This window comes from Hyaena hyaena, unplaced genomic scaffold (genome assembly GCF_003009895.1).
Source record: "Hyaena hyaena isolate Hyena2069 unplaced genomic scaffold, ASM300989v1 scaffold_1186, whole genome shotgun sequence".
Classification (NCBI taxonomy): Eukaryota; Metazoa; Chordata; class Mammalia; order Carnivora; family Hyaenidae; genus Hyaena; species Hyaena hyaena.
The window spans coordinates 429903-456163 of NW_024081820.1; the positions used below are offsets into that span (position 1 = coordinate 429903).

The 26261-nt window shown below is 52.9% G+C and overlaps 3 protein-coding genes across 6 annotated transcripts in view; 1 reads left to right on the forward strand and 2 right to left on the reverse strand.

The window, feature by feature from the left end:
• Nucleotides 1–1130: 1130 nt before the first annotated feature.
• On the reverse strand, nt 1131–8150 carry PGAM5 (PGAM family member 5, mitochondrial serine/threonine protein phosphatase). 3 transcript variants are annotated; one of them, XM_039222788.1, is made up of 6 exons: nt 7882–8144; nt 5020–5198; nt 3939–4064; nt 3743–3831; nt 3492–3622; nt 1131–1782 (listed from the first exon to the last, which is right to left on the reverse strand). In XM_039222788.1, the coding sequence occupies exons 1-6, from the start codon at nt 8070–8072 to the stop codon at nt 1632–1634; spliced, it is 867 nt and encodes a 288-aa protein (XP_039078719.1). In that variant the 5' UTR covers nt 8073–8144; the 3' UTR covers nt 1131–1631. The 3 variants fall into 3 exon arrangements, with proteins under 3 accessions (XP_039078719.1, XP_039078717.1, XP_039078720.1); XM_039222786.1 differs by having other exon boundaries at nt 3492–3625; XM_039222789.1 differs by lacking the exon at nt 1131–1782 and adding an exon at nt 1789–3154 and having other exon boundaries at nt 3492–3625; nt 7882–8150.
• A 1951-nt stretch (nt 8151–10101) lies between these two features.
• PXMP2 (peroxisomal membrane protein 2) lies at nt 10102–19947 on the reverse strand. Of its 2 annotated transcripts, none has more exons than XM_039222759.1 (5): nt 19517–19946; nt 17733–17849; nt 16247–16434; nt 12913–13032; nt 10102–10446 (listed from the first exon to the last, which is right to left on the reverse strand). In XM_039222759.1, the coding sequence occupies exons 1-5, from the start codon at nt 19636–19638 to the stop codon at nt 10193–10195; spliced, it is 801 nt and encodes a 266-aa protein (XP_039078690.1). In that variant the 5' UTR covers nt 19639–19946; the 3' UTR covers nt 10102–10192. The 2 variants fall into 2 exon arrangements, with proteins under 2 accessions (XP_039078690.1, XP_039078692.1); XM_039222761.1 differs by having other exon boundaries at nt 10296–10446; nt 16272–16434; nt 19517–19947.
• Nucleotides 19948–21874: 1927 nt separating this feature from the next.
• Nucleotides 21875–26261, forward strand: part of POLE (DNA polymerase epsilon, catalytic subunit) — a 45024-nt gene continuing 40637 nt past the window's right edge. Inside the window, exons 1-7 of the mRNA XM_039222758.1 lie at nt 21875–21964; nt 22362–22442; nt 22781–22825; nt 22972–23064; nt 23365–23519; nt 25664–25805; nt 25935–26015. Coding sequence (XP_039078689.1) covers nt 21890–21964; nt 22362–22442; nt 22781–22825; nt 22972–23064; nt 23365–23519; nt 25664–25805; nt 25935–26015 — 672 coding nt within the window. The 5' untranslated portion in view covers nt 21875–21889. The remainder of the gene's footprint in view (nt 21965–22361; nt 22443–22780; nt 22826–22971; nt 23065–23364; nt 23520–25663; nt 25806–25934; nt 26016–26261) is intronic.

A 26261-nucleotide genomic window follows, 5' to 3' on the forward strand; every position in this document is an offset into this window, starting at 1 on the left:
AACCTGCCTGTACTCTCCAGCTTACAGACACGCTTCCATTCCTTCCTTGATGGTCTCAGAAGAAAGTATTTGGGAAGAAACCACACCAGCATGGGAACCAACTGCTGTTTGCTCCCAGAGGTGGGCTCTGGTTCCCTCGTGTTGGGCGGGTTCCTGATACAGCTCTCATTTTGGCTGAACTTGGGACAGTGCTGCTGACATCCCAGAAGTGGAGTCCCCTGTCCTCGCAGAGGACAGTTCCCACCTCGACACTAGTGAGCCCTGTGACCCCACGTCAGCACCCACCGCCTGCTCCCCACCCGCCTCCCCGCAACGTGGGCTCGTTTCTGGTTTCCAAAACGCTGCCCTGCATCTCAAGGTCAAGTGAAAGGCAGGTCTGAAGATGAGAGAGGCAGCTGCACCAACCTCCCTGAGGGAAGGGGGAGAGGGGCCTGCTGCCTCCGCCTTCAGGCCCCAGGTTCCGAGGGTCCAGGGCTCGGACTTGGGTTCCCGTGCGTCATTCACACCGGAGGTGGGATGTGTTGCCGGTCACTTTGAGAAGCTGGCACAGCCCCTGGCTTGTCACAACTTTCTAGAAAGTGCCATGGGGCTGGTGCATCTTGGGGCTGGGCCTTGGCCCCTGGTGGGTACACGTCCAGCGAGGCCGTCAACCCCGGGAACACTCTGTGAAAAAGAGCCCACCCCCGCTGCTGCAGCATTCCGGCACGTCTGGGTTCCTGTTTTCTTTAAAACATTCACAATTAGTACCTTAAAAAAACAGTAAAATAAAATTTTATTTTGCAGTTATTTTCAAAGTTACAGAGAAATGGATCAGATGTCTCAATTAGTTGCACTGACTGCAGAAAATGTTCATAATCACTTCACAGGAATTGGAGTTTCTCCTAAGTTAACAGAATACTTGGAATGGACACATCACGTCTAAACAGTCTAATCCGTAAGCGTAAAAGTTGACAGCCAGAGGCAGACTGAAGTGTCTAGCGTCTTACTGAAACAGGACCCCAGCTGTCGCTGTCGGGTCCCCTCACTCACCCGCCACACTGCTCCGAGGTGCCAGGAAAGGCCTGGTGAGTTCAGATCCAGTGGCGACACAGATGCAGGACTCCAGACTGAGTGGTTATCAAAGCAAGAACCCAGATGAAGAGAATCTTTAATTACAGATACTTAAGTGACCAAGAGGGTTTCAAGAAACGAGAAGAATGTACAAGTTCCGAACGAAGCACTGGCGGCCCCTCCTCCGCGGAGCCCCTCGTGCGTGATGAGCTTCGCGGACGAGCCCTGAGGGGCTCATGTGGCCAACCGTGGTCACGACCAGAGATGCCTGTGCGGATCGGCCGCGGTTCCTGCAGACGGCGTCCGGGAGGCCCCGTCCCGGCAGACAGGGCAGAGAACCCCGAGAGAAATCAGGCTGATCTGCTCGGGATGATTCCCTTTTCCATCTGGGCCAAAAGTACAGACTGAAATGCCACGTTTTAGACACTAAAGAGATTCGTACTTTTTCACCCTCCTCCCGGAGAAACACGGTGTCCCCGCAGCACAGCCTATGGAGGGAAGATGGGGAAGGAGCCGTGGCAGTGGCGGCACCTGTGGGAACGGGGCTGGGGACTGAGGGCGCAGGTCCTCTAGGCAGCCCCTCAGGAGCGGGAGATCTTGTCTGGGGGCATGAACCCCGTGTCCCCAAGGGCCCTGAGCGCCACTCGGCCATCAGGCCGGACCACCAGGTGGGTGATGCTGCCGTTGTTGAGAGAGAGGCGGAGCCAGCCTTCTGGAGGGAACTGCAGTGCCCTGGAAGAGAAAGAATGTGCTGGAACGGGGGGCTTGGTCAACCCTCAGACCTTTCCAGAGCTGAGACCCACACACGTAGGTCTGTCCCTCCCGTTTCTAAGCAAGGAGTTCCTCAGAGGAGGGAGGCACTGAGCAGATGCCTACCCGTTGAGCTCAGGGGGCCGACCCAGTTCAGGAGGTGCATGGGAGTCAGAAACACACCATTTCTACAGGTGAGTGTGGCTGACCTCCTGCCAGTGTAACCAGGAGGGGGCAGGGCCACCATAACGGTGCAAAGGACCCACTCCTGACCCGCTCTCCACCAGGAACACGGTGAAGTAATCCCAACCCTTGGAGCAGGGTCTTCTCGTTCTGAGAAACGCTTTCTGGCTCAACAGTTGCCGAAAAGCCCAGGGTCATAAAGGCTTCCCTTTGAATCGTCAGATCGCCTTCGTGTCCAGAATATCCCAGTGGATGAGCGGCATCACCACGGTTCACCTCGCCCTGCGGCCAACAGCCTCGGGGAGAGCTACTTTGGTGCTGCTTTTGAGTCTTGTCCACACGCCCTCAGGCCCCGCAGGGCCCTCACGTCCTCTGACAGGGATGCTCCGGCTCCCTCCAGCCCTTTGTCACACAGACCACTTTTACGCCAAGTCCCCGATTACTTCTGTGTTTTCAGCACTGGGGTCACTTCCTGGTGGCCGCGTAGGTCAGCCTGTCCCAGGCCGTGTTGTAACATGGCGTTCGCACGCGGCTGATGGACGCGCGCCCAGAGCAGCAGACAGGAGGGCGCAGGGGAAAGTGCTGTGCACAGGGGCCCCCAGACTACGCCTGCTGAAGGGCACTTCGGCTGGAGGGTGCGGAGCCCTGTCTCAAGCCACCCTCCATCTGCCCCGGATGCCTGAGCTTCTCACCAGAGGCCATACACACTCCCACCCCGGTGGCCCTGGTGACAGGCCTGAGGGTCAAGCGGGGTCAGCAGAGACCCCGGGCGTAGGTTTAGACGGCACCACAGGCCAGCTGGCCGGGCTGTGTCCTGTCCTGCTGCTGCCACACTTGTCATCTTATGAGAAGGGGAAATCCCTCAGCTGCTAAAATGTGTGACACGTATTTTCTAGTGGATCCGGGGGGCGGGGGGGGGGGGGGCTGGGCTTACAGCTGTGTCACGTTTTGCACTAAGTGAGCTTTGGCCAAACACGTAAGCACCCAGCCAGCCTAACCAGCACCCTGTGACACAGCTGTGCCTCGGGGCAGGCGTCACTCATGGGCGCTCTGGAACCTGCTGTAGTGCCAGGAAGTGAGGCCCAGCCACCAACGCTGGGGCGGCCAGATCAGCGATACGCCGATGCGGTGCGACCCACGGCGCCAACTAAAGATCCGTGAGTCCGTAATCCTACAAACAAACCAGAGCGGGGTAAGAGCGGGCTCTCACAAAAGAATCTCCATGAAGAAACGCAAAACGAGGGAAAGACGAAAGCACCGCCAGGCAAACACCACCACAGTATCCGCTGTGGCAGGACCCACCCTCAGGTGCTAAATCCAAACGGTATAAACTGGAAAGAGAATGTTGGTCTCCCAAGATGGGGGCAAATAGAGTGTCTGGTGCAAGGAGTCCAGGACCCACAGAGCCCGAAGCGGGTGGCCCAGTGGGTTTCACCCAGGAAACACCACTGGCCCGATGGCCCGCCCGGCACTAGGCCTAAGCGGCTGCGCCTGCACTGGTCCCTCACCGGCACACGATGTAGCGGATGACGTTGGCGTGGCAGATGAAGATCTCATAGCTGTCCTCCTGCTGCTTGGCGTCCGCCCGGTGGATGTAGTTCCGGAAGGCGGCCTCGATCCGGGCCCCGTCTTCGTAATACTGCTGGGGGCAGAGTAGGGAACCTTAAGTACGGAGGCAGCACGCGGGCCGCAGGTCGAGGGGTGTAGAGAAAGTGAGGGGGTGGGGCGGGGGTGCTCCCCAGGGGAGTGGGGGTTTTACCACAGCCTCCGGCTTCCAGTGGGACACGGGCGGGTCGGGCTCGATGGGGGCACCTTCCCGCAGCAGGTCTGTACTGACCTTGGAGACCCCTGCGGGAGAAGCAGGGACTCCGCGTTACCCCTTCAGGAGAGGCTTCCCCGGGGGCCTCTCATTTTCAGTCCTGCTGCCGAGGGACCTGGGGCTGCCAGGCACTCACCTGGCAGGTGTTTGCTGATGATATCAGTGGTTTCGACGGCACGGGTCATGGACGAATGGACAATTTTATTAAACTTCAAGCCCAAGCTTGCAAGTCGGAGCCCAGTTAGTTCAGCCTGTTCACGACCTTGAAGGTGAGAAACACCAGAGAATTCCATGTTGCCGTAGCCCTTCTTCTGTTTACAGATACCCCAGTCCTTACCAAGCACCATTAGGACTGGGGGACAAGATGGGCAGGCCCCCTGGGGTGTGGGCCTAACTGGGGGCCAGGCACTCAGCAGGTTAGTTCAAGGGGATAATCCAGTCACCTTCAGCCCTACACAGAAGAAACGTTGAAAACAGTGCCCAGGCTGAGGGTCACCGAAGGGGGCAGGGTCCTGTTTGTTATTCAGGGTCCCTCGCGCCACGTTTATTCAATTTTGCCCAAAGATGGAGTCGCAACGTGCCGCTGACCCGCCAGCTGTGCAGTCCTCACAGATGTCAACACGTGAAGACCAAGGGCCTCAAGAGTGACCAGCACAGGAGGCTGGAGAACAGGCTACTGAACCCTCTACAACATCTGAATTTTTTAATACAGGTGTAAATGGGTAACATCCTGTCCGACAAAGAAATCTCTAAAAATTTACAGTGCAGACCACTGTGCACTTCCTCTCCTGGAGTTTCTTCTACAGAGACGCTTGCGTGCAGCACACGGCAGACGGGCGTGCCCCACGGCGCCTCTCACGACGGCCAGAAACCGCAACACACAGCGCCTCTGGCTGGGGAGAGCGGCTGTCACCCGGTCTCGTCTGTTTACTGTGAAGCCGACTCTAACAGACCCACAGGTGCAGAGACAGGGTCAGCAGCAACAGGCTGCCGTGCACACGAGGTGCGCAGCGGGCAGGGCATCGGAGGTGCAGACACCTCTGCTGTGCTTCGCATCTGAACGCTTGCAAGACCCACCATCTAGTTTTTAAAGCGGAGGATATTTTTAACGCCTGTCTTGGGTCAGTCAGGCTCACGATCACGGTTAATGACCATGCTTGAATCTCGGCCAAGCCTTCGACCCAGGGACAAAGGGGCCCGGCGCCCCCAGCACATACCCAGGGGCGTCAGCGTGCGCTCCTTTTCCTGGGAGGCATCCACGTGGTACTGGGAGTGCCTGATGAGGAAGATGTGTCGCGTGGCCTTGGCTTTGTAGTGGTCCAGCCTGGAGGCCAGTTCTTCTTCCCCAGACTCCAGGTTCCTCTTCCGCAGGTTCACCAGGGACAGCGGTTCTCGCCTAATGTTGAAACGGGAGAGGTGTGGTCTTTGTGCCCCCCGTCCACAAGTCAGCCTGGAGATTTCTGGCAAGACAGTCTTTGTGTCTTAGGAAAGCACAGGGACAAGCCAATGTCCTCTGCCCTCCGCCACTGGCCCGAGAGCCCAGTCCCCCGGAGCACATCTCATTTACTGCACAGAGCCGAGTGCCAGGCCTGTTCGGGGTGCTGAGTGAACAAAGCAGACAAGCAAAGCCCTCGTGCTGCCTGCGTTCTAGTGAGGATGCTGGTAACAACAGCCAGGTGGTCAGTGACGTAGAGAAAACGAAACCAGGTAACAGGAATGGCAATGGAGGGAGGGCTAGGGGAGTCCCCACAAGGCCAGTGTGGACTTGCTGACGCAGAGGAATGACAGCCACCGGCCATGTGGCTACTTACAATCAAACAATGAACGTTAAATAAAAAAAACTCCCATTTCCCCAGTCACACGAGGCACACTTGAAATGCGCAGCAGCACATGGGATGGTGGCAATCGGTGGGAGGTGAGGAGGAAGACGTTCCCAGCATCATGAAGTCTATTGGGTGGCACTTTTGGAAAGGTGAGGAAGAGCTGATGGGACAGTGGGGGACAGCAGCAGGAAAGATGCTGAGAAATGACCACACGTCACGAAGACGGGCATGTCTAGTGGCTCCCAGAACTGAAATTAGTAAAATTTCAGGTCTGGGTTACAGGCAGAGCTAGGAGAAGAATGTACTCAGCTGAGAAAGTGGTTGAAGGGTAAGTTCTGGGGGGAGTGGTGGCGATTCAAGGGTTCTGCAGGGCAAACCTGGGGTGCCCTACTACAGAGAGGCTGAGATGCCACACGGGAGCCTAGGACTGAGCCAGAGAAGACCCCTGGGCACCACAGGCACAGATATAGAAAGCCCGGACTGGATGAGGTTCTCCAACAGACTGGATGAGGCTGGAGAATTCACTGGATGAGGTTCTGGAACTCTCCAGCACAGACAGCATCCTCCTTCATAAATCTAGACTTGGTGAACAAATACAGTGTGTCAGCCTCAACCAATAAAGTGAGTCCAGTGCTGCTTCAGATTCAGAGTCCTCCTTGTTTCCTTAAAAAGGGCTAAGAAATTCAGAAGATTGTACTGATGTTTAAAAAAAAAAAAAAAAAAGAATATGGGGCACCTGGGTGGCTCAGTCGTTGGGCGTCCAACTTGGGCTCAGGTCATGACCTCATGGTTCGTGGGTTCAAGCCCCGCATTGGGCTCTGTGCTGACAGCTCAGAGCCTGGAGCCTGTTTCAGATTCTGTGTCTCCCTCCCTCTCTGACCCTCCCCTGACCCACGCTGTCTCTCTCTCTCTCTCTCAGAAATAAAACAAACAAACAAACAAAAAAAAGAATATGACCCTGGCCCAATCATGAGAAAAACACAGAAATAAATAAAACAAACAAAAAAAAGAATATGACCCTGGCCCAATCATGAGAAAAACACACAAATCCCATTTGAGGGGCGTTCTATAAAATCCCCAATAACCACTCCTCAAAATTGTCAAGGTCATCAGAACAAGGGAAGTCTGAGAAATTGTCACAGCCAAGAGAAGCCTGAGGAGACATGACTGATTGTCACATGGGATCCTGGAAAAAACAGACAATAGCTGAAAAGTGAAGAACCTCCCCCCCCCCCCAAAAAAAGTCAGCTAATAATAGCACACAGATACTAGTGACAGACCACACTAGAGTAAAATATTACCAAAAGAGGAAATCAGGTGTGGAGTATACAAGAACTCTTATTATCTTTCCAATTTTCCTGGAAAAGTATTCTAAGGTGTTTATTTAAAGTTTCTTTAAAAAAAAAAAAACAAAAAAAACCCTATGAAGTTCCTGATACAACTAGGCCACCAGTCAACACTCTCGTTCAGATAAACGCCCAAGAGGAGCTGGGATTGGGTAAACCACCCACAGAGGCCACTCCCAGCCTCCAGACCAGTGCTGCTCAACAGAAACAGGACACCAGCAACAAATGTAAGTTTCCAAGAAGCCACCTTTAAAGAGTAGAAAGGAACAGGTGAAATTTCAAAAGTTCACTTTATTCAGTCCAACGTGTCAATACCATCACTGCAACGCGTGAATATGAAAAAAATCTGCACTGCTTTGATTTTTAAATCTAAGTTCATTAACATCAAGTCATACTAAACAGTGTTTCCTGGTCACAGGTGCCACACCTCAAGCGCTCAATAAGCACACGTGGCTGGAGGCTCACGCGCCTATTCGAGACGCACACCTTCCCCGCACGCGGTCCCGTGAGGGGCCGGCCGGCCTTCTCTGGGCCCCTCGTCCCCCTTCCTCTCGGCCGCGAGCCAAGGGTCCTCCGGTCCGCGCGTTCGGTGCCTACGGGGAGACCTACGTCCTCCCCGTCCAGACCTGGCCGCCGCCGCCCGGGGCTGCCCTGGGCGCGAGCTCGAGCCGACCCCGGGGCAGCCGAGGCGGCTCCGGCTCAGCGCAGGGGCCCGGGCGCGGCGGCCGAGGCGCCCCCGCCCCCGCAGGCGGCCTCGCGGCCAGAGCCGGAACCGGAGTCCGCACGCGAACCCGCCCCGCCCGCGCCTCCGCGGAACCCGCCGCCTCAGACCCCACGGGGCGGCAGGCGGCCAGCAGGGTCCCCGCCGTCCGGCCGTCCGCGCGCCCGACGTCCCCCGCGGGCCCCGCACCTGTCCCAGTTGGAGTCCCAGACGCCCGGCCCGGGGCGCGCGGACCCCGCCCACGCCGGCGCCTCGACCACGCGCGGCTCCGCGTCCCCTCCAGCGCGCGGCTTCCCCACCGCCACGGCCGAGAAGAGCACGGCGGCCGAGCCTCCGGCCAGGCCGCAGGCGGCCAACTGCAGCGCCTGCCGGAACGCCATGCCCGTCCGTCCCGCGCGCGTCCCGCGCAGGCGCTCGCCGGTGGACGGCGCGCGACGAGGGACACAGTCCTCCGGGCGTCCGCTTCCGGCCGGTGGGCACCGCCGTGACGGAAGTCCCGCCCCGGCCAAGCGCAACCAACTTCCGGAAAACGAAATCCCGAGGGCGGGGTGGACGACGCGTCGGAGACCTTTCTTCCCACCCGGATCCGGGGCGGCAGGCCCGGGTGTTAGTCTTTCCTGCGGCGCTGCCCGCGTGGAGCGGCCTTCGGGGGCGCGGCGGGAGCGCCTGAGCCCGCGGCGGGCCTGCGGGGGTGGAAGAGGAGTGGTCCCAGGGTGTATGACCCTGGGGGGAGCGGAGGGACGGGCCTACACCCCTTGGGGGCCCCTCTGGGAGTCCCAGCCTTGAGGCTGTGAGGAGCTAGAAGGGGTGATAGAACCTGGTGAGACTAGGAAACTTCAGGGGCTTTGTTTTGTTTTCCTCTGGTAAAATACGTACAACAAAATTGACTATGTTAACCAGTTTGGGGTTTTGTCAAAAGATTTTTTTTCTTCAATTTTTAAGTAATTTCTACACCCAATGTGGGGCTTGAACGTACAGCCCTCAGATGAAGAGACACATGTTCTACTGACTGAGCCAGCCAGGTGCCCACCATCTTACCCAGGCGTTAAGTATATTTCACACTGTTGTGCGGCCACCCCACCATCCATCTCCAGAACTTTCTCATCTTCCCAAGGTGACACTCTGTCCCCATCAAACAGGGACTCCCTATCTGCCTCCCCCAAACCCCCAGCTCCCACCTTTCCCTTTTCTGTCTGGAGGAATTAGACAGTTCTAGGGACTTGATGTAAGTAGAATCACATAGTATTTGTCCTTTTGGAACTGACCTGTGTCATGTAGCATAGCGTTCTCAAGGTCCAGCCGTGTTGTAGCATGTGCCAGAGTTCCTTTTTAAGGGTGAATAATATTCTGCTTTATTCATATAACATTTTGTTTATCCATCGTCCATCACCGGACACTTGGGTTGCTTCCACCTTTTGGCTGCTGTGAATAATGCTATAAGCATAGGTGTGCAAATATCTCTTCAAGTCCTTTTCATTTTTTGGGGGGGGGTATGTACCCAGAAAAGGAATTGCTGGGTCATCTTTGCAGGTTTTTAAGTTGGAAATCGACATGATCTTACATTTTTTTAATGTTTATTTGAGAGAGAGAGAGAGAGAGAGAGTGTGTGTGTGTGTGTGTGTGTCTATGTGTCATCGGGTGAGGGGCAGAGAGAGAGAGACTGAATCCAAAGCTAGCGCCATGCCCAGTGCGGAGCCCAATGCAGGGCCTATTCTCATAATCTCTAGATCATGACCTGAGCCAAAATCAGGAGTTGGAAAAAATCACTCTGGGTTTTGGAGAATGAATCTGTTCCACAGAAAAACCCAGATCTCTGTTTAAATATGGTGCCTTGGGGGCGCCTGGATGGCTCAGCCGACTGAGCGTCCAACTTTTCAGTTACTTTGAATGGCTGATCTCCAATCAAACTGGGCCCTTGCTTGGTCAGCCCACTGTGAGGGTACCACCTGAGTGGCTCTGACTCTTAAACACTGATGTATGATCAGCAGACTTTGGGGGAAATGATTGGAGAAAGAGCAAAACAAACAAAAAAACCAAAAACAAAACCATGAACCCCGAGAAAATAGAAATTGCATGTGGTACAGAAAAAAGATCCCAGGGTATTGTAGCTACGCAACAAGAATGGGGTGTTGACAGTGAGAAAAGGTGAGGAGGAAAGTTAACAACTGAGCAATAACAGCAGAAAGCAGTCTGCTGAGGGTGCTGAGTGCTTCTCGCAGGACCTCCGCGCGTCAGAGGGAAGTCCCGCTCCAGAAGGGCCCTTTTCCAACAGCCGCACGGAGGTAAGCGGTAGTGGTACAGATTTGACCACAACTTCTTTTTAAGTAAAAAAAGAAAACATCTGAGCCTTCTAGCCACCCGTTTCTTCCAAAGTGACAGCAGTTCTTCTGAGAAATTAAAACCATCACGGAAAAGGCTACATTATCGTTTATTGTCGTCCTAACTCAATTCAGGGAGACGAGTGAAATCATCGCTACTGTATTTTACGACTAAGGCAGAGTCACCTGAAGACAGTTTCTGCCTTTTTAAAACACAAGATTCTTACATGAACAGATTTGTTTCTCCAACTTGAATCACACGATCTGGAGTCAGCTGAAGTCCTGACGAGGTTGTGTCTGCTCTCACCCCGGGCAGGTGGGTCCCTACACACATGGGCAGCGTGTCTGCGTTCACTCCAGGCCACCTTCACTTCCCCAGAGAGGCCAGGTAGACGTACCAGAACAGAGACACCAGGTTGGCAACAAGCACCCGGAACTGCCAAAGCGAACACAGGCCACAGTGAGCGGGGCGCCGACTGCTTCCCAGGCACCCACCCCCCGGACTGAGCCCATCCCCCCAGGACTGCTCACTGAGCCTCACTGTGTACTAAGCGCTGTGCTGGAGGGGTGAGCAGGACGCTGCCTCGCCATGTTTCAGGCCAGGAGGGAACACCGACGAGAACTGTCCCGCATCCTCCACTGAGCACCAGCTCCTGGCTTAGCTGCTCACCCCAGGGCTGGCCATCAAGTGGTGGCTTCGCCCAGCCCATCGGCGACCCCCCTCCTGCCCCCACTGAAGCCATTCCCCCGCTCTGATGATCTTGTGGATGTGCTCCAACCTGAAGTGGCCATTAGTGAGTCTCCCTGGCGTACAGGCTCCCTGAAAGTAGCAGTCTGGTCTATCTTGTTAATCGCTGTGCCCCTCGAGTTCAGAGCAGTGGTGCATACAGTAGGTGCTCAGAATAATAAGCTCCACTGCCCCTTAAGCACTTGCTTGCAACTACCCAGCATGGAAACTGTGACCACAGCCTCCCGGCAGTGTGTCCCTAGGGTGCCCAGGAGGGTTCCATTTTCCAGGCTCTCCCCTTCTCCCGTCTGCAGATCCCTTCACATTCTCAGCTCTTCTAGGTCTTTATTTCCTTCTCTCTCTACATTAGAATCCAAGGCCCAAAGCCCTCATTGCCTTCCCTTCCTGTTCCTTCCCTCATACTCCTTGGCAAAGCTCCAGCCTCGCGGTTCCCGCCGCCCCGAGGCCCTAGGCCAGGCACCCAAAGGTCTCCAGTCAGCTCACTCTGCCCTTCTCTACAGGTTTACCCCTTTACTCCCCTCAAAGTACCCATCCCACCTCCTCTCGCCTCAGTGTGGCCCTGCCCTGGCCTCTGGCTTCCCCGAGGAAAGCGGCATCGACGGGAGGTCCCCCGTGAACAGGCGCCTCTCTCTTGTCTTAGTAAAGAAAAGCCTGTCTGACCCATATCTCTCTGCCTTTGCCCAAACCCCGAGCACCCTCTCCAGGGTAGAATATGGCCTCGCCTAGCTTCAGGGACCCTCTCCCATTTCTCCTCACCTGTTCACAAACTTCTTGAGAGAATTTTGCTGACTTATGATTTCTACTTTCCCACCCACTCCTCAATTCACAGCAGTCTCGCTTCAGCCGCCACGGAGCCACTGAAATTGCTCTTGGGAAGGTCACTGATCGGGGTTATTGTTAAAGCCATGAAACTAACCCATTTTCATTTTCCTTTCACTCTCGGCAGTGACCGTGGTTGTGTCACCGCCGCCTTCTGGTTTTCTGCTGCTCCTTGGTGTGTGTGCGGCCACCCAGCCTGCACCTCCCTCTCTCTTCCCGTCCTTGCAATGGAGCTTTGCTCCAGAGAGTTCTGCCTCAGGTCTGTCTCTCCTCTCTAAAGCCGGGGGGAACCAAGGAGGTTACTTAAATGTGTGAGAAACGTCTGAGGCCGCTGTCCCTGGAAAGGCCCGTGGGAGAGGCGAGCCCTTGCCTGGGGTCCGGGAGCCTCCAGGTCCTGTGGGCTTCTACCCTCCCCCACCTGATGAGAATGGCTCCCTGTGCCTAGACTGCTTGCTAAAACAGAGTGGTTCTGCTGAGCACTTACTCTCCTGGGGCTCTGGAATTCTGGTAAGTGCCAGGCAGAGGGTTCCTGTGTGACCAGTTCTCCCAGAAACCCTGGGTGTTGGGCTTTTACAGGGCCCCCCTGGACAGAAACATGGCCTGCGTGTTGCTGCACTCTGTTGGTGGGGGAGAGCTGGCTGTGTGTGACCCCCGTGGGAGGGAAGGAGCGGCGGAAGGCTGCACTGGGTTCCTAAGGTCCGGTTGTAATTCTTGCTTCGAGGCTGTGATGAGCACACAGGTGTGCTGAGCCACTCCACCAGATCCCGCCCCTGGGTGTGGTGCTAGGGCCGGACACAGATGGGGGTCCTTGGCATGTAAAGACCGTGCATCACAGCAGGGCCCCCTCCGGGCCCTCACTGTGCTCAGAGCGGAGGCCCAGTTTCAGCAGCCTACCTTGGGCCGCGACCCCCTGGTGCCCAGAAACGCTGAACCCGGTGCATGGCGCCCCAACGGCGGCCCCTGCCCCCGGGTCCTGCCCGCTGCCTGCTGCTCAGGTGAACGTGGATGTCACTGCAGGTAAGGTTGCCCTCGCTTCTGCCGCGCCCCCTGCCGGGCACTGGCACTGCCCGACTCCCGCCTGTAAGCCCAGCTGTGACCCGCGGGGCCAGGCACTGGCAACACTGCACCCCTGGAAAATCTGAGCTGTTCCTCGACTGGGGGCTTTTCAGAAACGTTTCTGGGACCAACGGATGAGGCATGGACACATGCTTTGCCTGTCTGATCCAGAGATGCTAATGATTCTGGGCGGAGTGAAAACCACCGATCATTCCAAGACACCAGGCTCGGGGACGAGGAGGGCCCCTCGGGCTCCGCACGGCGCCAGCTGGCCCTCACCTGCAGAGGGACGTAGTTGATGTTGATGAACTGTACTGGGGTCCAGACTCGCCAGTTCATGCGCAGCGCCGGCCAGAAGCTTCTCCTTATCTGGACAGAGAGAGCAGCTGCGTCCCTCCCCTGGAAAGGACGGGAGTGTGGACAGTAAGCGATCACTGCTCTCAGAACTGAAGCTGGGGTAACAAGGTCTGGAGGCCCCCAAACCCTAACATGATGGTTCCGAAAACTGGATCTTGTTCCATTTGTGTGTAGACAGCACATCTGTGTCTAATCGCCACTGCAGGGATCAGCCGCCAGCCACACGGTCGGAAAGCTGACAGTGAGCAACCCCCTGCCTCTACTGTGTCCGCTGCCCTCAGCCCCCATCGCTCCTTACAGAGCTGATGTCACGCTGGGCTCTTCTGCTGGCAATGGGCACCAGAGCTGCTATTTTACAGCCTGGCTGTTTGTGTTTCCCAAAATGATCTCCAAAACGGATGTATTTTTCAAGCAAAACTTGTCAGGAGTTTTTAAAAAACAAACCCCAATAAACTGATTCTAAATGTCATCTGAAAGGGTAAGAGCATAAAAAAATAACTCTCTTGAAAAATAATAACAAGGGGAGGCCTAGATTACTAGAGATTTTTAAAATACTATAAAAATGGTAACTAAAAGCTAAAAAATAAAAGACATACAATGGAAATAGAATCCAGCAAAAGATCAGAGAGTCCAGATAATGGCCTGCACGTACGGGAATGACAGGACATGATAAAGTTGACATTTCAAGGCACGGGATTTTTCAACAGATGGTAATGAGATAATTTGTTACTGAAGTGGAAGAAACAAGACAGAAGTGTATCTCCCATGTATAATTAAAAAAAAATAAGAATACTAGAGGAAAATATAGAATATTTCTATTATCCTTGCATTTGTCAAAATGCATAATAAAATCATAAGAGAACAAACTTTAAGAGAATATTTCCAGTATCCTCCCTTAAGGAAGCCCACAAAGAAAAAGAATGACATATTTGAATACATGAATTTTTTAACCTCATGCGTGGAAAAACGCACTATAAATAAACTTTTATGTAACTTCAAACGTTTATCTTTATATGAAGTTAAAAGACAAACGCCTAGGAGCGGCTGGGTGGCTCAGTTAAGCATCTGACTTCGGCTCCGGTCATGATCTTTTGAGTTCAAGCCCTGCGTTGGGCCTTGTGCTGACAGCTCAGAGCCTGGAACCTGCTTCGGATTCTGTCTCCTTCTCGCTCTGCCCCTCCCCTGCTAATGCTCTGTTTCTGTCTCTCTCTCAAAAATAGCAAAAAAAAAATTTTTTTAAACAAACACCTGAAAAATGGAAAAAAATATCTGCAATTTGTATCTGGCAAAGGATTGATATCCATAATATATACAAATACACAATCAGTGAGAAAAAGCCAACACTGATAGAAAATAGGCAAAGTTCATAGAAGAAAAATAAGAAGCATATAAAAAGGTGTTCAACCTTTTAAAGATGTATACATTGCCTTTACATATCAAACTGCAAACTATTTAAAGAAAAATACAATCACGGTTGTCAAGAGGGTGGGGAAACAAACCTCACATGGAGGAAAAAAGAGCTCTGGGGTCACAAAGCCTGGGTCCGACTGGATTCAAGGGCTCGTAAGTTATGGGAACTTAAGCCACGGGCCTTGGCTTTCTCATCTGTCAAATGGGGTTGACTTGTGGCTCAAATGACATGAAGGGCCCAACGCAGAGCTTGGGACAAGTGCTCATAAGTGTCAGCTGTCTGTATTACTCTGTACACTGCAGGGAGGACACATTTTTGCATAAGGGAGAGACATATGGCGGAGTAGCAGAATACTGTGCAGTCCAAACACGGTTTCTGTGGCCAAAAAATGCTGGAAGTGGGCACAGCGCAGGGAAGGGAGTCAGCGATATTGTAATAGAGTCACGGTGACACTTGTGGTGAGCACAGTGTAATGTATTGAGAAGCTGAGTCACGGTGCTGTATACCTGAAATTAACATAACATTGCAGGTCAACTATATTCAGATTAAAAAAAAAATTTTAATGCAGATGCAGAAGCATCTATAGAGTGTGTGTGATATAATGTCATTTATGTGTTGGGCCCTTTATGCACTTTGGAAACATACGCGTTCAGGGGTTTTGTGTATTAATGAAAATTCATAGCTGCAAGGGATAAAAGAGAAACTGCTGTACCTTCACTTCTAACGTGGATGCCCTTTGCTTCCTCCTTCTCACGGCTGCCCAAACACTTCTTTTTACTATCAAGGACTTATTAGCAGTCACAGTTGAAATTATGCATCTTTCCTGCTTCCCCAACAAGGATCACTCGAAGCCACAAGGGGCACTCTCCTCAGTAACAAGACCTCCCTCAAGATGCTATTTCAAAATAAAACCTGCAGGAGAAGCAGTTCCCTTCTGTGACTGGCTGGAAAGATCACTTTCAGGGCAGAGCAGGACAATCTCGGGCACACAGCGGATGGAGAGGCTGGAGGTGTAGTGAACTGCGAAGGGTCTGAGGCTGGGCACATTAGAACAGACATGGCTGGTGATTCGTGTGAACGCACCTCTCACGCAATGAGTTGTGAGGTTTTAAGTCGATGCTGATATGTTAACGTCTTTATTTTTAATTTTTATTTTATTTTTAATTTTTTTAAATGTTTTTTTTTATTTCTGAGAGAGAGAGAGAGACAGTGTGAGCGGAGGGGGGCCAGAGAGAGAGGGAGACACAGAATCCGAAACAGGCTCCAGGCTCTGAGCCGTCAGCACAGAGTCCGACGCGGGGCTCGAACTCACGAACCGTAAGATCATGACCTGAGCTGAAGTCAGACGCCCAACCGACTGAGCCCCCCAGGCGCCCCTATGTTAACCTCTTTAGAGCACTGATGCTGTTCAGGCAGTGGATTAGCTCAGGCCTCTGCAGTAGCTTTAGGGGCCTGCAACTTCTGTTTCATGAATCCCACGCACCTCCTTCTCAGAACCCTGTTTACATAACATATGTAAGATCACCAGGGACTATACTGAATACAGCTATCAAAATATTCAGAAGAGAATCTTATGATAGACCAGTACATGTGCTTCCTTAACACATTCAGTGATGAGACCTGAAGGCAGGTCCTGAGACATAAAAGATATTTTGGGTTGTGTGATAGCAAAACATCTGTGATCTTACTGCGGACTGACAGGTACCGCCAATGTGACTGTGGTTTCTGTCTGACTTCATAACAAAAAATGAGACATTTCAACTTGAGTGTACTGGAAAGTTCACAGACCCTCAGAATCCCACCCGCGGATGCCAGATCAAGAATCGCTGTGTCCCAGAGAGCTACCGTAAGTACCACGGCGGCGACCAACCTCCAGGAAGTTCATGGTGAGGAGGAACAGCAGCAGGAAGGCCGGCGCAAAGAGGAGGCGGTCCAGGAGGAGCCTGCGGACCCCAGCGCAGGGCACCTCGGAGGGGATCCAGTGCTCCATGAAGAGGTAGAAGAAGTGACTCAGTGGCCCTGTGAAGAAGAACCTGGGCCCCGCAGCGGGGGTGAGCAGGACTGCCATTCTCTGGATGTGTCCGTCTCGGGTCCGGCTTCACCCCAAAGCCCCAGGTCCGAAACCCTGTCCCCTGGAGTCCCCCATCACTGACCACACAGGTGCGTGCGGTCCTTCTAGAAAATAGGCTTTCTTTGAACCTGCCTCAAGCATGGTCTTTTGTCTCTGACAGACCAGATCCCCCATCAGTCTTCATGTGGCCAGCTCCTTCTCAACACTGTCAGCTCGGAGACTGTTCCTGATCATTCTGGATAATGAACTGGCTGCTGTCTCAGCCACTCTTGATTCCAGGTCCTATTTCACTGCCTTCATAGCACTTATCACTACATGTCCCGATCTCATTTGTTTAGTCCTGTGGTGCCCTCTTTGCCCTCCTAGAGGTAAACGTCACAAGACGGATTGTGTGTCTAAATCCCTGCTGTGTCCACAGTGCCTAGAACGCGGCCTGGGTCAGAGAAGGTGCTCAGTAATAGATAACTGGGTGCAACCCTGGTATCAGAGCTCTTCAGCAAACCCTGTTGGGTAGTTAGCAAGGCCTGGTGCTGGGCACTGGCTTCTCTGTCCTGCTACTGTGCATTCTAAAGAGTAGAATGCTTGGGACAGAGCTGAACCCAGCCACGACATCTGCTGGTACAACACATCCGTAGCTCCGTAAGATTCAGCAATAAAAAGATGGGGGGACCTAAGGGTCTTCTCACTTTTGACACCGAAGTCCTTAAACAAGTGGTTCTCAGCTGTGGCTTCCTATCCTGCCACAGGTTATGTGGCCTGAAGCAGGGGTCAAAATAATCCACCTATACAAATACTATTGTTGGCCACAAAATGTGACGTGGGTTTAAGCAGGCAAAACTCCCAAATCTCTGTGCTCTTTGCAGTTCCCAAAGTGATTCAGAAACTGGACATTTTTCAGGATACCTAAGAATTTATTTTCTGGATGTTTAAGCTGCGAAAATAACAGAAACAACTAGCCATATCTGAGTAGTTTTCCTCTTTCATGGCCTTTGTGTCTTTAAGTCTAATTTACGTTCAGGTGAATTATCTGCCCTCAGATCTCTGGCCCAATGAAGACAGCCACCCCCACTCATGCAATTCAAAATGAAAACCATAAAACAAGTTAACGTTATCCACCATTCTGATTTTTTCCCCATGATTACTTCAAGACTTTTCAAAAATTATTTCTCAAGATTAGATTATTTCAGAGACTCGGTCTTGACAGCCTAGCCGTGTCATGGTTAGTCTGCTCTGGTCAGAGCAGCCCCGCGTGGAACTCACCCATAAATGGCATATCTGAGAGGCCCACTGACATCTAGCTTTTGAAAGCAGTTTTCTTTTCTCCGCTGCTTCGCCATCATCTGGGCCAGGAAGTTCCCGAGCGCTGACAAAATGCCACTGTGGACAGAGATGTCATCAGAAAACAGGAGCAGCCAGCAGGAAGGGGCCATTCCTGCGTATACTTAGTGTGGCTGTTCTGAGATCATGGTAGGGTGGGCAGAGAGGAGTCCTTTTCAAAGCAGGTTTTTATTTAATTTTTTATTTTTTTAGAGAGAGCACGAGTGGGGAAGAGGGGCAAAGGGAGAGAGACCGAATCCCAAGCTGCACTCAGCACGGAGCCTGACATAGGGCTCGATTCCATGACCCTAGGATCATGACCTGAGCTGAAATCAAGAATCTGATGCTCAACTCACTGAGCCACCCCCAAAGCAGGTTTTTAAAGCAGCCCCATTGTAAGGTCCCTACGTCAAAGGGTGGAGACAGCAGAACTTCACACACACATGCTCACATGCACGTGTACACACATACATGCACAAGCCAGTATGAGAAAAGCTGGGAAAATCTGATCTGCAGACTGTCTGCCAGTGCCTGGCTGGGATATCGTACTACACTTTTACAAAGTGTTACCCACGGGGGCAATTGGGCAAAGTGTACGAGGCATCTTCCTGTATTATTTCTTACACCTGCGTGTAAATCTACAATGATCACAACAGAAATTTCAATACAGACATGGAGACAGGCCCGGTTGCTCCAAGGCTTGGTCAACAGCTACCTTCCGATAAGCTCTCTGAGCTAAAAATGTCAATATTCTTTGTATGGGTGAAAGGCTCTTGGGCTGATCCTTGGCCACCTCTTCCTCATTTGATCCCTTCCACAACTTTTCGTTTTCTCCAGGCAACACCGCTCTTCTTTCCACTCCTCCATTATTAGCATGCTCCTCCCTGGGGACCTTTGCCCTTGAAGTACCCTCTGCCCAGGGAGCTTTCTTTGGCTTCCTTCTTGCCTGGCCCGTTCCCTTCCTTCATTCGGGCCTCTGTTCAAAAGTCACCACATCAGATAAAACTTCCCTGACCACTTCATCCATGCTATATATTTATCTGCTTTTCATCTACTCTCTCATTAGAATAGAAATTCCACTGAGGGTAGGGACCCTACCTACCTATGTTGACTGCTGCTGATGCCTGGCACACAGGAAGCATGTACGCACTTATGAAAATCTGGATCTAATAAAAGCGGACACACTTATAAAATTAAGTAATTAAAGCTAATGGAGGAGAGCGATATCTCATAAAAAGTTTAGTGCCCCAAATCAAAGGGTGCAACTGACAAGCAGACGGGGAGGGCGGTGGGCGGTGAGGGGTGGGAAGGGGGGGGGTCACCTTTCTGCAATTGTAAAGCCCACTAAAAACACAAATCTTAACACGCCGCTGGAGGCACGTGCCTGAGCCCCTCTGACCTCAGAACAAGCGCAGGTCAGGCTGCGGCCGCCCCCGGAGAAGCTGGGCCCGAGGTCGCGTCCAGGGCAGGCGTGCAGGGGGCCCTACGCTTCGTGGCTGCCTCCGGGTGTGTAACTGCTGGTGAGGACCGAGTGCACCAGGCCGCCCATGCTGAGCTCCCTGGCTAACTGAAGGCCTTTGGGGGGTCATTGGGATGCCCAGACATTTCGCTTTCCGCACTCAAATCCCTGCACAGAATGCATCCCCGTGGCTGGGTCCCCGAGGCCGGCCGCGCCCCGGGTCGCCCCCCGCCCGGCCCCGGCCCCTCCGCCGCCGTTCCGCGCCGACCTGGTGGCCGCCTTGGTGAGCACCGGGTAGAGCCGCAGCAGGAGCAGGTACTGGGCGAACGCCCGCCGCGGGAGCGCCCCGAGCCCGGCCTCGGCCCGCAGCCTCGACGCCGCCGGCGCCATCGCCCCCCGCTGTCGGCTCCTGCCGGGGCCGCAGCCCCCGCCTCACAGCTGCCGCGCGCAGGGACGGCCCGACAGCTCCCTCCCCGCCGCGGCCCGCAGCGCGGCCCCGGACGGACCCCGCCGGGCGCGGCGCGCGCCTCCGGACACTTTGCCTCGAGTCCCTGTCTGGCCACCGCCCCTCCGGCGGCGGCGGCGATTGGAGTTCGGCGGGGCGGGGCGCGGCGGGCCTCCTTATTGGGCGGCGGGCGCTTCCGGTCTCTCGCGAGAGTTGGTGGGAGCGCGCCAAATTTCTCTGAGACTCCGAGGCGGGCGGAGCGACGCGGTGCTGCGCGATGGTTCTGAGGAACAGCGGGCGGCGGCGCGCGGAGCCGGGCGCGGACGGCGAGGCCAGCCGGTGAGGGGCGCCGGGCCTTCCGGGCGAGCGTCGGGCGTTCGGGGCGCGCGGCTGCGGCTGCGGCTCAGGCCGCCGCGGGGCGGCGCGGAGGTCCCGGGCCCGCGCCGGTGCCCGCGCGCTTAGCTCGGAGCTCTGTGTGGGGGCGTCTGCGGTGGGAGACGTGGCTGCGCAGCGCGGCCCCTCGCCGGGTTTGTGACGCGGGCCGGTGCGGGCCGGCTTCCTGCCGGCGGAGGCCGTGTAGGCGCGGGGGGCGCGGAAGTGGTGCGGGCGCAGGCCGGGTTCCCGGAGCGCCACCCGGCTCTCCGCGTGGACGGAGTAGGTCGTTCGAGTGTGTGCTTTCACAGAAAGGATCTTACCTTACAGCCGAGAAAGCTGCTCCCTTGTTTCTGTGTTGACCTTTCAAGAGCATCACAAGTGCTGTTTATTGAGCACCCGCTGTATACAGAGAGCCCTGTCTGCACATCATATGCATTATACGATTTAATTGTCACCGCTCGTTTTTGGCAGAGTTAGAATCCAGGCCAGGTTGGCGGTCATCGGGAATCTTGCTTTCTTTTGCACTGTGCCGCCGATTTTGCCGTTTCCTTGTTATGGTTACTTTCATTTCACCCTGAGACAAACTAATAGATTTGAGAACTGCCATTTTAAAAATAAAAATACAAGGAAACTACTTTTTGAGTTAATTGCAGAGTCTCAGGCAGTTGCAAGAAATTACACAGAGATCCCACGCACCCACCCAGAAGCCAGTTTCCCCCACTGATAACATCTCGGTTACTAGAGCACAGAGTTGCAGTCAGGACGTTGAAATTCATGCATGGACACTCTGTGTGTGTGTGTGTGTGTGTGTGTGTGTTGTGTGCACATCGTATGTTTGTGACCACCACCACAATCAACACAACAGTTGTATCCCATGGATCCTTCCTGCTGCGTTTTTACAGCCACGACCACCTCCGTTCCTCCCTCCTCCTCATTCATGCCGGCCACTAACCCGCCGTCCGTCTCTCGTTTACTCCAAGAATGCTAGTTCAGTGGAATTGTAAAGTGTGTAATTTTAGGGGGTTGGCTTTTTTCACTCCATATGATTCCCTTGAGAGCCATCCCAGTTATTGCAGGAATCAATGAGTTTGTTCCTTTTTAATGATGAATAGTATTGCATGGGATGGATAAAACAGGTTAATTATTCACTGCTAAGGAATATCTGGGTTGTTTCCACTTTGGGACTGTCACGAATGAGCTGCTGTGCACATTTCATGCACAAGTTTTTGTATGAATGTGAGTTTCATTCTCCGGGGTAAACGCCCAGGAGTGCATGCTGGACTTCGTGCGTTTTTCATATTTCATAAGGCAGCAGCGTCCATTCACGATTGTTTTTTTAACTTTTTTTTTTTTTTGGTTTAGTTTTTTAAAGAGAGAGAGCGGGGTAGGGGGGCAGAGAGGGGGCAGAGGACCTGAAGCAGGCTCTGTGCTGACAAAAGAGAACCCAGTGCAGGGCTCAAACTCATCAACTGTGAGATCAAGACTTGATCCAAAGTTGGACGCTCGACCACTGAGCCACCCAGGCACCCTGCGATTGTTTTATTCGTGCTCTTGTTACAGAGATGAACAGGTTTTGAGGATCCTGCCTGTGCGGTTGTTTTAATGAATTGTTTTGCCAAATTGTGAGGGTATTTTTTTGGGGGGGGGGTGCATCTACGGTGTCACATCCCGAATGGTTACACCGGGTGGACTGAGCGTGGTGGAGTAGATGGCGTCCTGATCGGTGGAGACAGGATTTCCCTCCTTTCGTTCAGGGACGATGGCCCCTCTTCCTCTGTCTCGGCACTCAAGCGCCTGGAGCGCAGCCAGTGGACAGATAAGATGGATATGCGGTTTGGTTTTGAGAGACTCAAGGAGCCTGGTGAGAAGACGGGCTGGCTCATCAACATGCACCCTGTAAGCACCCGGGCTTCTTTTCTGTCTTCTTCCCGCTCAGGAGGGCAGCCGCACCCCTCCTAGTGGCCTAGGCCTTGGCACAGCGTTGTTTGTAGCGCTCCCGCTTCCCTCTTTAACACCACTGGGCCGTCTAGAGGCTGCTGGGAAGACCAAGGTGAGGGATGTCCCTGTTAACCTGTAAAAATGCAGTTTTCAAGGATGAGGGCGAGCCTGAGAGAAAGCATCACTGGGCAGGTGTTGCAACGCAGTTCTTGTGAATGGGGCCGGGGGTCGTTATGCAGGAGTGAGGTGGGCAGAAGGGGTTTGTTTTTATGCTCAGTTTCCCAAAGAGGAGGAACGAGAGCGTTCTTGAACTGTGGAGAGGGTGACGTGCCCATGCTGGCCGGTTCTCTTGTAGACCGAGATTTTAGATGAAGATAAACGCCTAGTCAGCGCCGTGGATTACTACTTTATTCAGGATGATGGGAGCAGATTTAAGGTAAGCCCCGGAACCCCAAGAAGCTAAAACCCACTCAGTGATGAGGTGTGACTGGGTCCAAAGTGGTAGCTGCTAGAAGAGCGGTTGGGTCACCGTTTAGGATGTCGTGAGAGGAGCCAGCTTGGAAAGACTGACCGAGGAGTAGCGCTGTCTGCCCCAGACTGTTGCCCCAGCCCTACGTGCGGGTCTTCATTTCCTGCTGCGTTCTTTCTTAAGAGCTGTCAAGGTCAAGGATGCATTGGACCTAGGCTGCTCGTGGGTGTAACAGCAAACAGCATGTCTTCACTTTTCTCCCTTTTTTCTTTCTTGTTCCCCTGAATGGTTGGTGGCTCTTGCAGGTGGCCTTGCCCTACAAGCCGTATTTCTACATTGCAACCAGAAAGGTAAGTGTAGTTCATAGCATCAGGTCACACGACCTGAGCCGCATGTTAGGGGGGCTTCAGAACTGAATGTAAAGGGGCCTCTAGAGAAACGGGCCAGGAAGACAGATTTCACTATAGAAAGTCCTTTCGTTCTGATCTCAATTTAGGGTTGCGAGCGAGAAGTTTCATCTTTTCTGTCCAAGAAGTTTCAGGGTAAAATTGCTAAAGTAGAGACTGTGCCCAAAGAGGACCTGGACTTGGTGAGCACCACTTGGACCTTCCCGGGTGAATGAGGGGGTCTACCCTGCACGTGGAGTGGGATGGGAAGCGGCCAACTTATCACCTGCGGGGTGGTTTGGGTGGTGGGGCTTTGGTGACTGTTCGTACATCCTCCTGGAGAAGTCTCTGACATAATTGATGCCACGCGCAGTTGGACAGGGTCCTTTGGACTTGCTGACTCTTCTACTCGATTTACCTTTGAGTCGTTCTCCCCTTATTGTCTTTCCCCAATGAAGTCCTTTTTATCTGGAATTCATGAGCACAATCTCTTCACTTTGTAGCCAAATCACTTGGTGGGTTTGAAGCGGAATTACATTAAACTGTCCTTCAACACAGTAGAGGACCTTGTCAGAGTGAGGAAGGACATCTCCCCTGCTGTGAAGAAGAATCGGGAGCAAAGCCATGCCAGTGATGCCTACACAGCTATGCTCTCCAGGTGAGCTTCCTTCTCGGAAGCCGTCAGTCAGTCCACACTGATGGGTTCCTATGTGTCATGAGTAACAGGATGGATGGGAGGTAGGAAAACCCCACAGTGAAGTTACCTTGAGGATTGGCTTGTTCAGTGTGGAAACACTTTCAAGCAATTAGAGAGAATTTCTTTCTTTTTTTTTTTTTTTTAATTATTTATCTTTGAGAGAGAGTGTGTGCGCGCATGTGAGCGTGAGCACACAAGCAGAGGAAGGGCAGAGAAAGAGAAGGAGACAGAGAATCTCAAGTGAGCTCCAGTCTCGGAGCTGTCAGCACAGAGCCCAATGCGGGGCTTGAACTCACGAGCGGTAAGATCATGACCTGAGCTGAAGTCGGACGCTCAACTGACTGAGCTGCCCAGGTGCTCCTAGATAGAATTCCCGATGTGCTGCATTTATGTTAAAGAAATGGTGGTTTCCTGGGTTATATTAAAAAAATGTTTTTTAATGTTTTATTTTTTCCTGAGAGAGGGAGAGAGACAGCATGAGTAGGAAGGGTCAGAGAGAGAGGGAGATACAGAATCTGAAACAGGTTCTAGGCTCTGAGCTGGCAGTCAGCACAGAGCCCGACATGGGGCTTGAACCCATGAACCACGAGATTATGACCTGAGTCAAAACCAGGAGTTGGATGCTTAACCGACTGAGCCACCTAGGCGCCCCTCCTGGATTGTATTTTAGCTGTTCCTCTTTTTCTTACATAGGGGTGGGTTTGTGGCTCTAAAATTGAGTTGTGTAACAGTAGAGACATTTTGGATTCCTAGTCACACCACTTCAACTTAGTCTGTTTTCATGGCTTATGGCAAGTGTCAAGCTGCCTGCAGAGTTCACTGAATGCCTAGAGTTACATAGCACATCTCTTCTAGAAAACTTTGGTGTTACACAGACAAACGTAAGTGTAGGATGCCAAACACTGTTCATCAAGTGTTTAGATATTAACAATAATAGGAAACAGGATAAGAGATGAAAAAGAGGAAATCTCGGGGCGCCTGGGTGGCTCAGTCAGTTAAGCGTCCAACTCTTGGTTTTGGCTCAGGTCATGATCTCACAGTCATGAGATTGAGCCCCTCATCGGACTCCACAGGGGTTCTCTCTCTCTGCCCCTCCTCAGCTCGCACTCTGTCTCTCTCTCAAAATAAATAAACAAAAAAAGACAAAATTTTGGCTAATTAGAAGTTATGAAGACTTCAAGGGAGCTAATCTTATTCTCTGGGAAAAGATCAATATGGGGCCCTGAACATTTCTGCAGTGCACAGGCCCCGCCCTCCCAGCGTAATTACCTTTCACAGTATTGCAAGGTGTACCCAGAGGCCTGAGCCTTTTCTCTAAAACTCATTGTCTTTTTTTTCCCCTTTTAATAGTTCATTTAGTATTTGGAAGCTTACTGGGCTGATATTACAGTAAATATTCTAGTGACAATGATTTTCTACTTTCCAATGATAACGTAACTACGGTACGGAAAGTTACTGCTTACCAGCCACACAGAGAGCTCTGTGCGTGTCACCTCACGACACTCCTGCAAGAGGGGCCTGTTCCTGTGACCCTGGGGTTCTCGTTGGGACACAGGGTCAGCCAGGGTGGCTCACACCTGTACCTGTGCCTCCCAAGTAACAGGGAGAGCATTTCCTTTCTTTATGTTTTTAATTGGGATGGGATGTAACGTACGTTCCGTAAAATACATGTTCTGAGCGTGCACTGAATTTCCTGCCTGTAGCCTGCTGTTTGTGGGAGGGTGTCATCCAAGGGCATCCTTTTTGTTTAAAGCATTTTTTTTTAAGTTTGTTTTTGAGAGAGAGAGAGGAAGAGCATAAGCAGGGGAGGGGCACAGAGAGGGGGAGAGAATCCCAAGCAGACTTCACGCTGTCCGTGCAGAGCCTTACAGGTTCAAACTCATGAACTGTAAGATCATGGCCTGAGCCAAAATCAGGAGTCAGTTACTTAACCGATTGAGCCGCCCAGGCGCACCCCCCGCCCCCAGTTCATTCTTTAAGAAGAGCCTGTCCTGATCCTCTCAACCACCTTTTAACTTTTGTGTTTACGTCACATGGACTCTGGTCCCCCTGCGCCATCCCCCAGCAGAGTGGAGTTGAGTAGGTGTCCTCTCTCTGTTTCCAAGTGTTCTGCAAGGGGCCAGTGTGGTGGTTGACGACGAGGAAGCCTCTAAGAAGGTCACCGACCAGTTGGACAACATCGTGGACATGCGGGAGTATGATGTGCCCTACCACATCCGCCTCTCCATTGACCTGAAGATCCATGTGGTGAGTGGGCCGTCACTTTCGGGGGGCCCCTGGCAGTCAGGAGGTGACACTGAAGGGATAAATCAGCAGAGAAATACCCCTCCTGGGACAGACGCGGAGCTCTTGATTAACATGCTGCACGGCCTGCAGGCTCACTGGTACAACGTCAGGTACCGAGGAAACGCCCTCCCTGTGGAAATCACCCGCCGAGATGACCTTGTTGAACGACCTGTAAGTAGTGCTTGCATTTCCTCCATCCTGGCTTTTCCACTTGTTTCTGGAAAGATCTAAATCAGTGCTGAAAGATGAATACAATTCAGAGATTTATTTTCTTTTTTTCCTCAAATACTTTCCTAAAAAAGTTAGAGAGAGGCGCCTGGGTGGCTCAGTCTGTAAGTGTCCAACTTCGGCTCAGGTCACGATCTCACGGTCCGTGAGTTCGAGCCCCGCATCGGGCTTTGTGCTGACAGCTCAGAG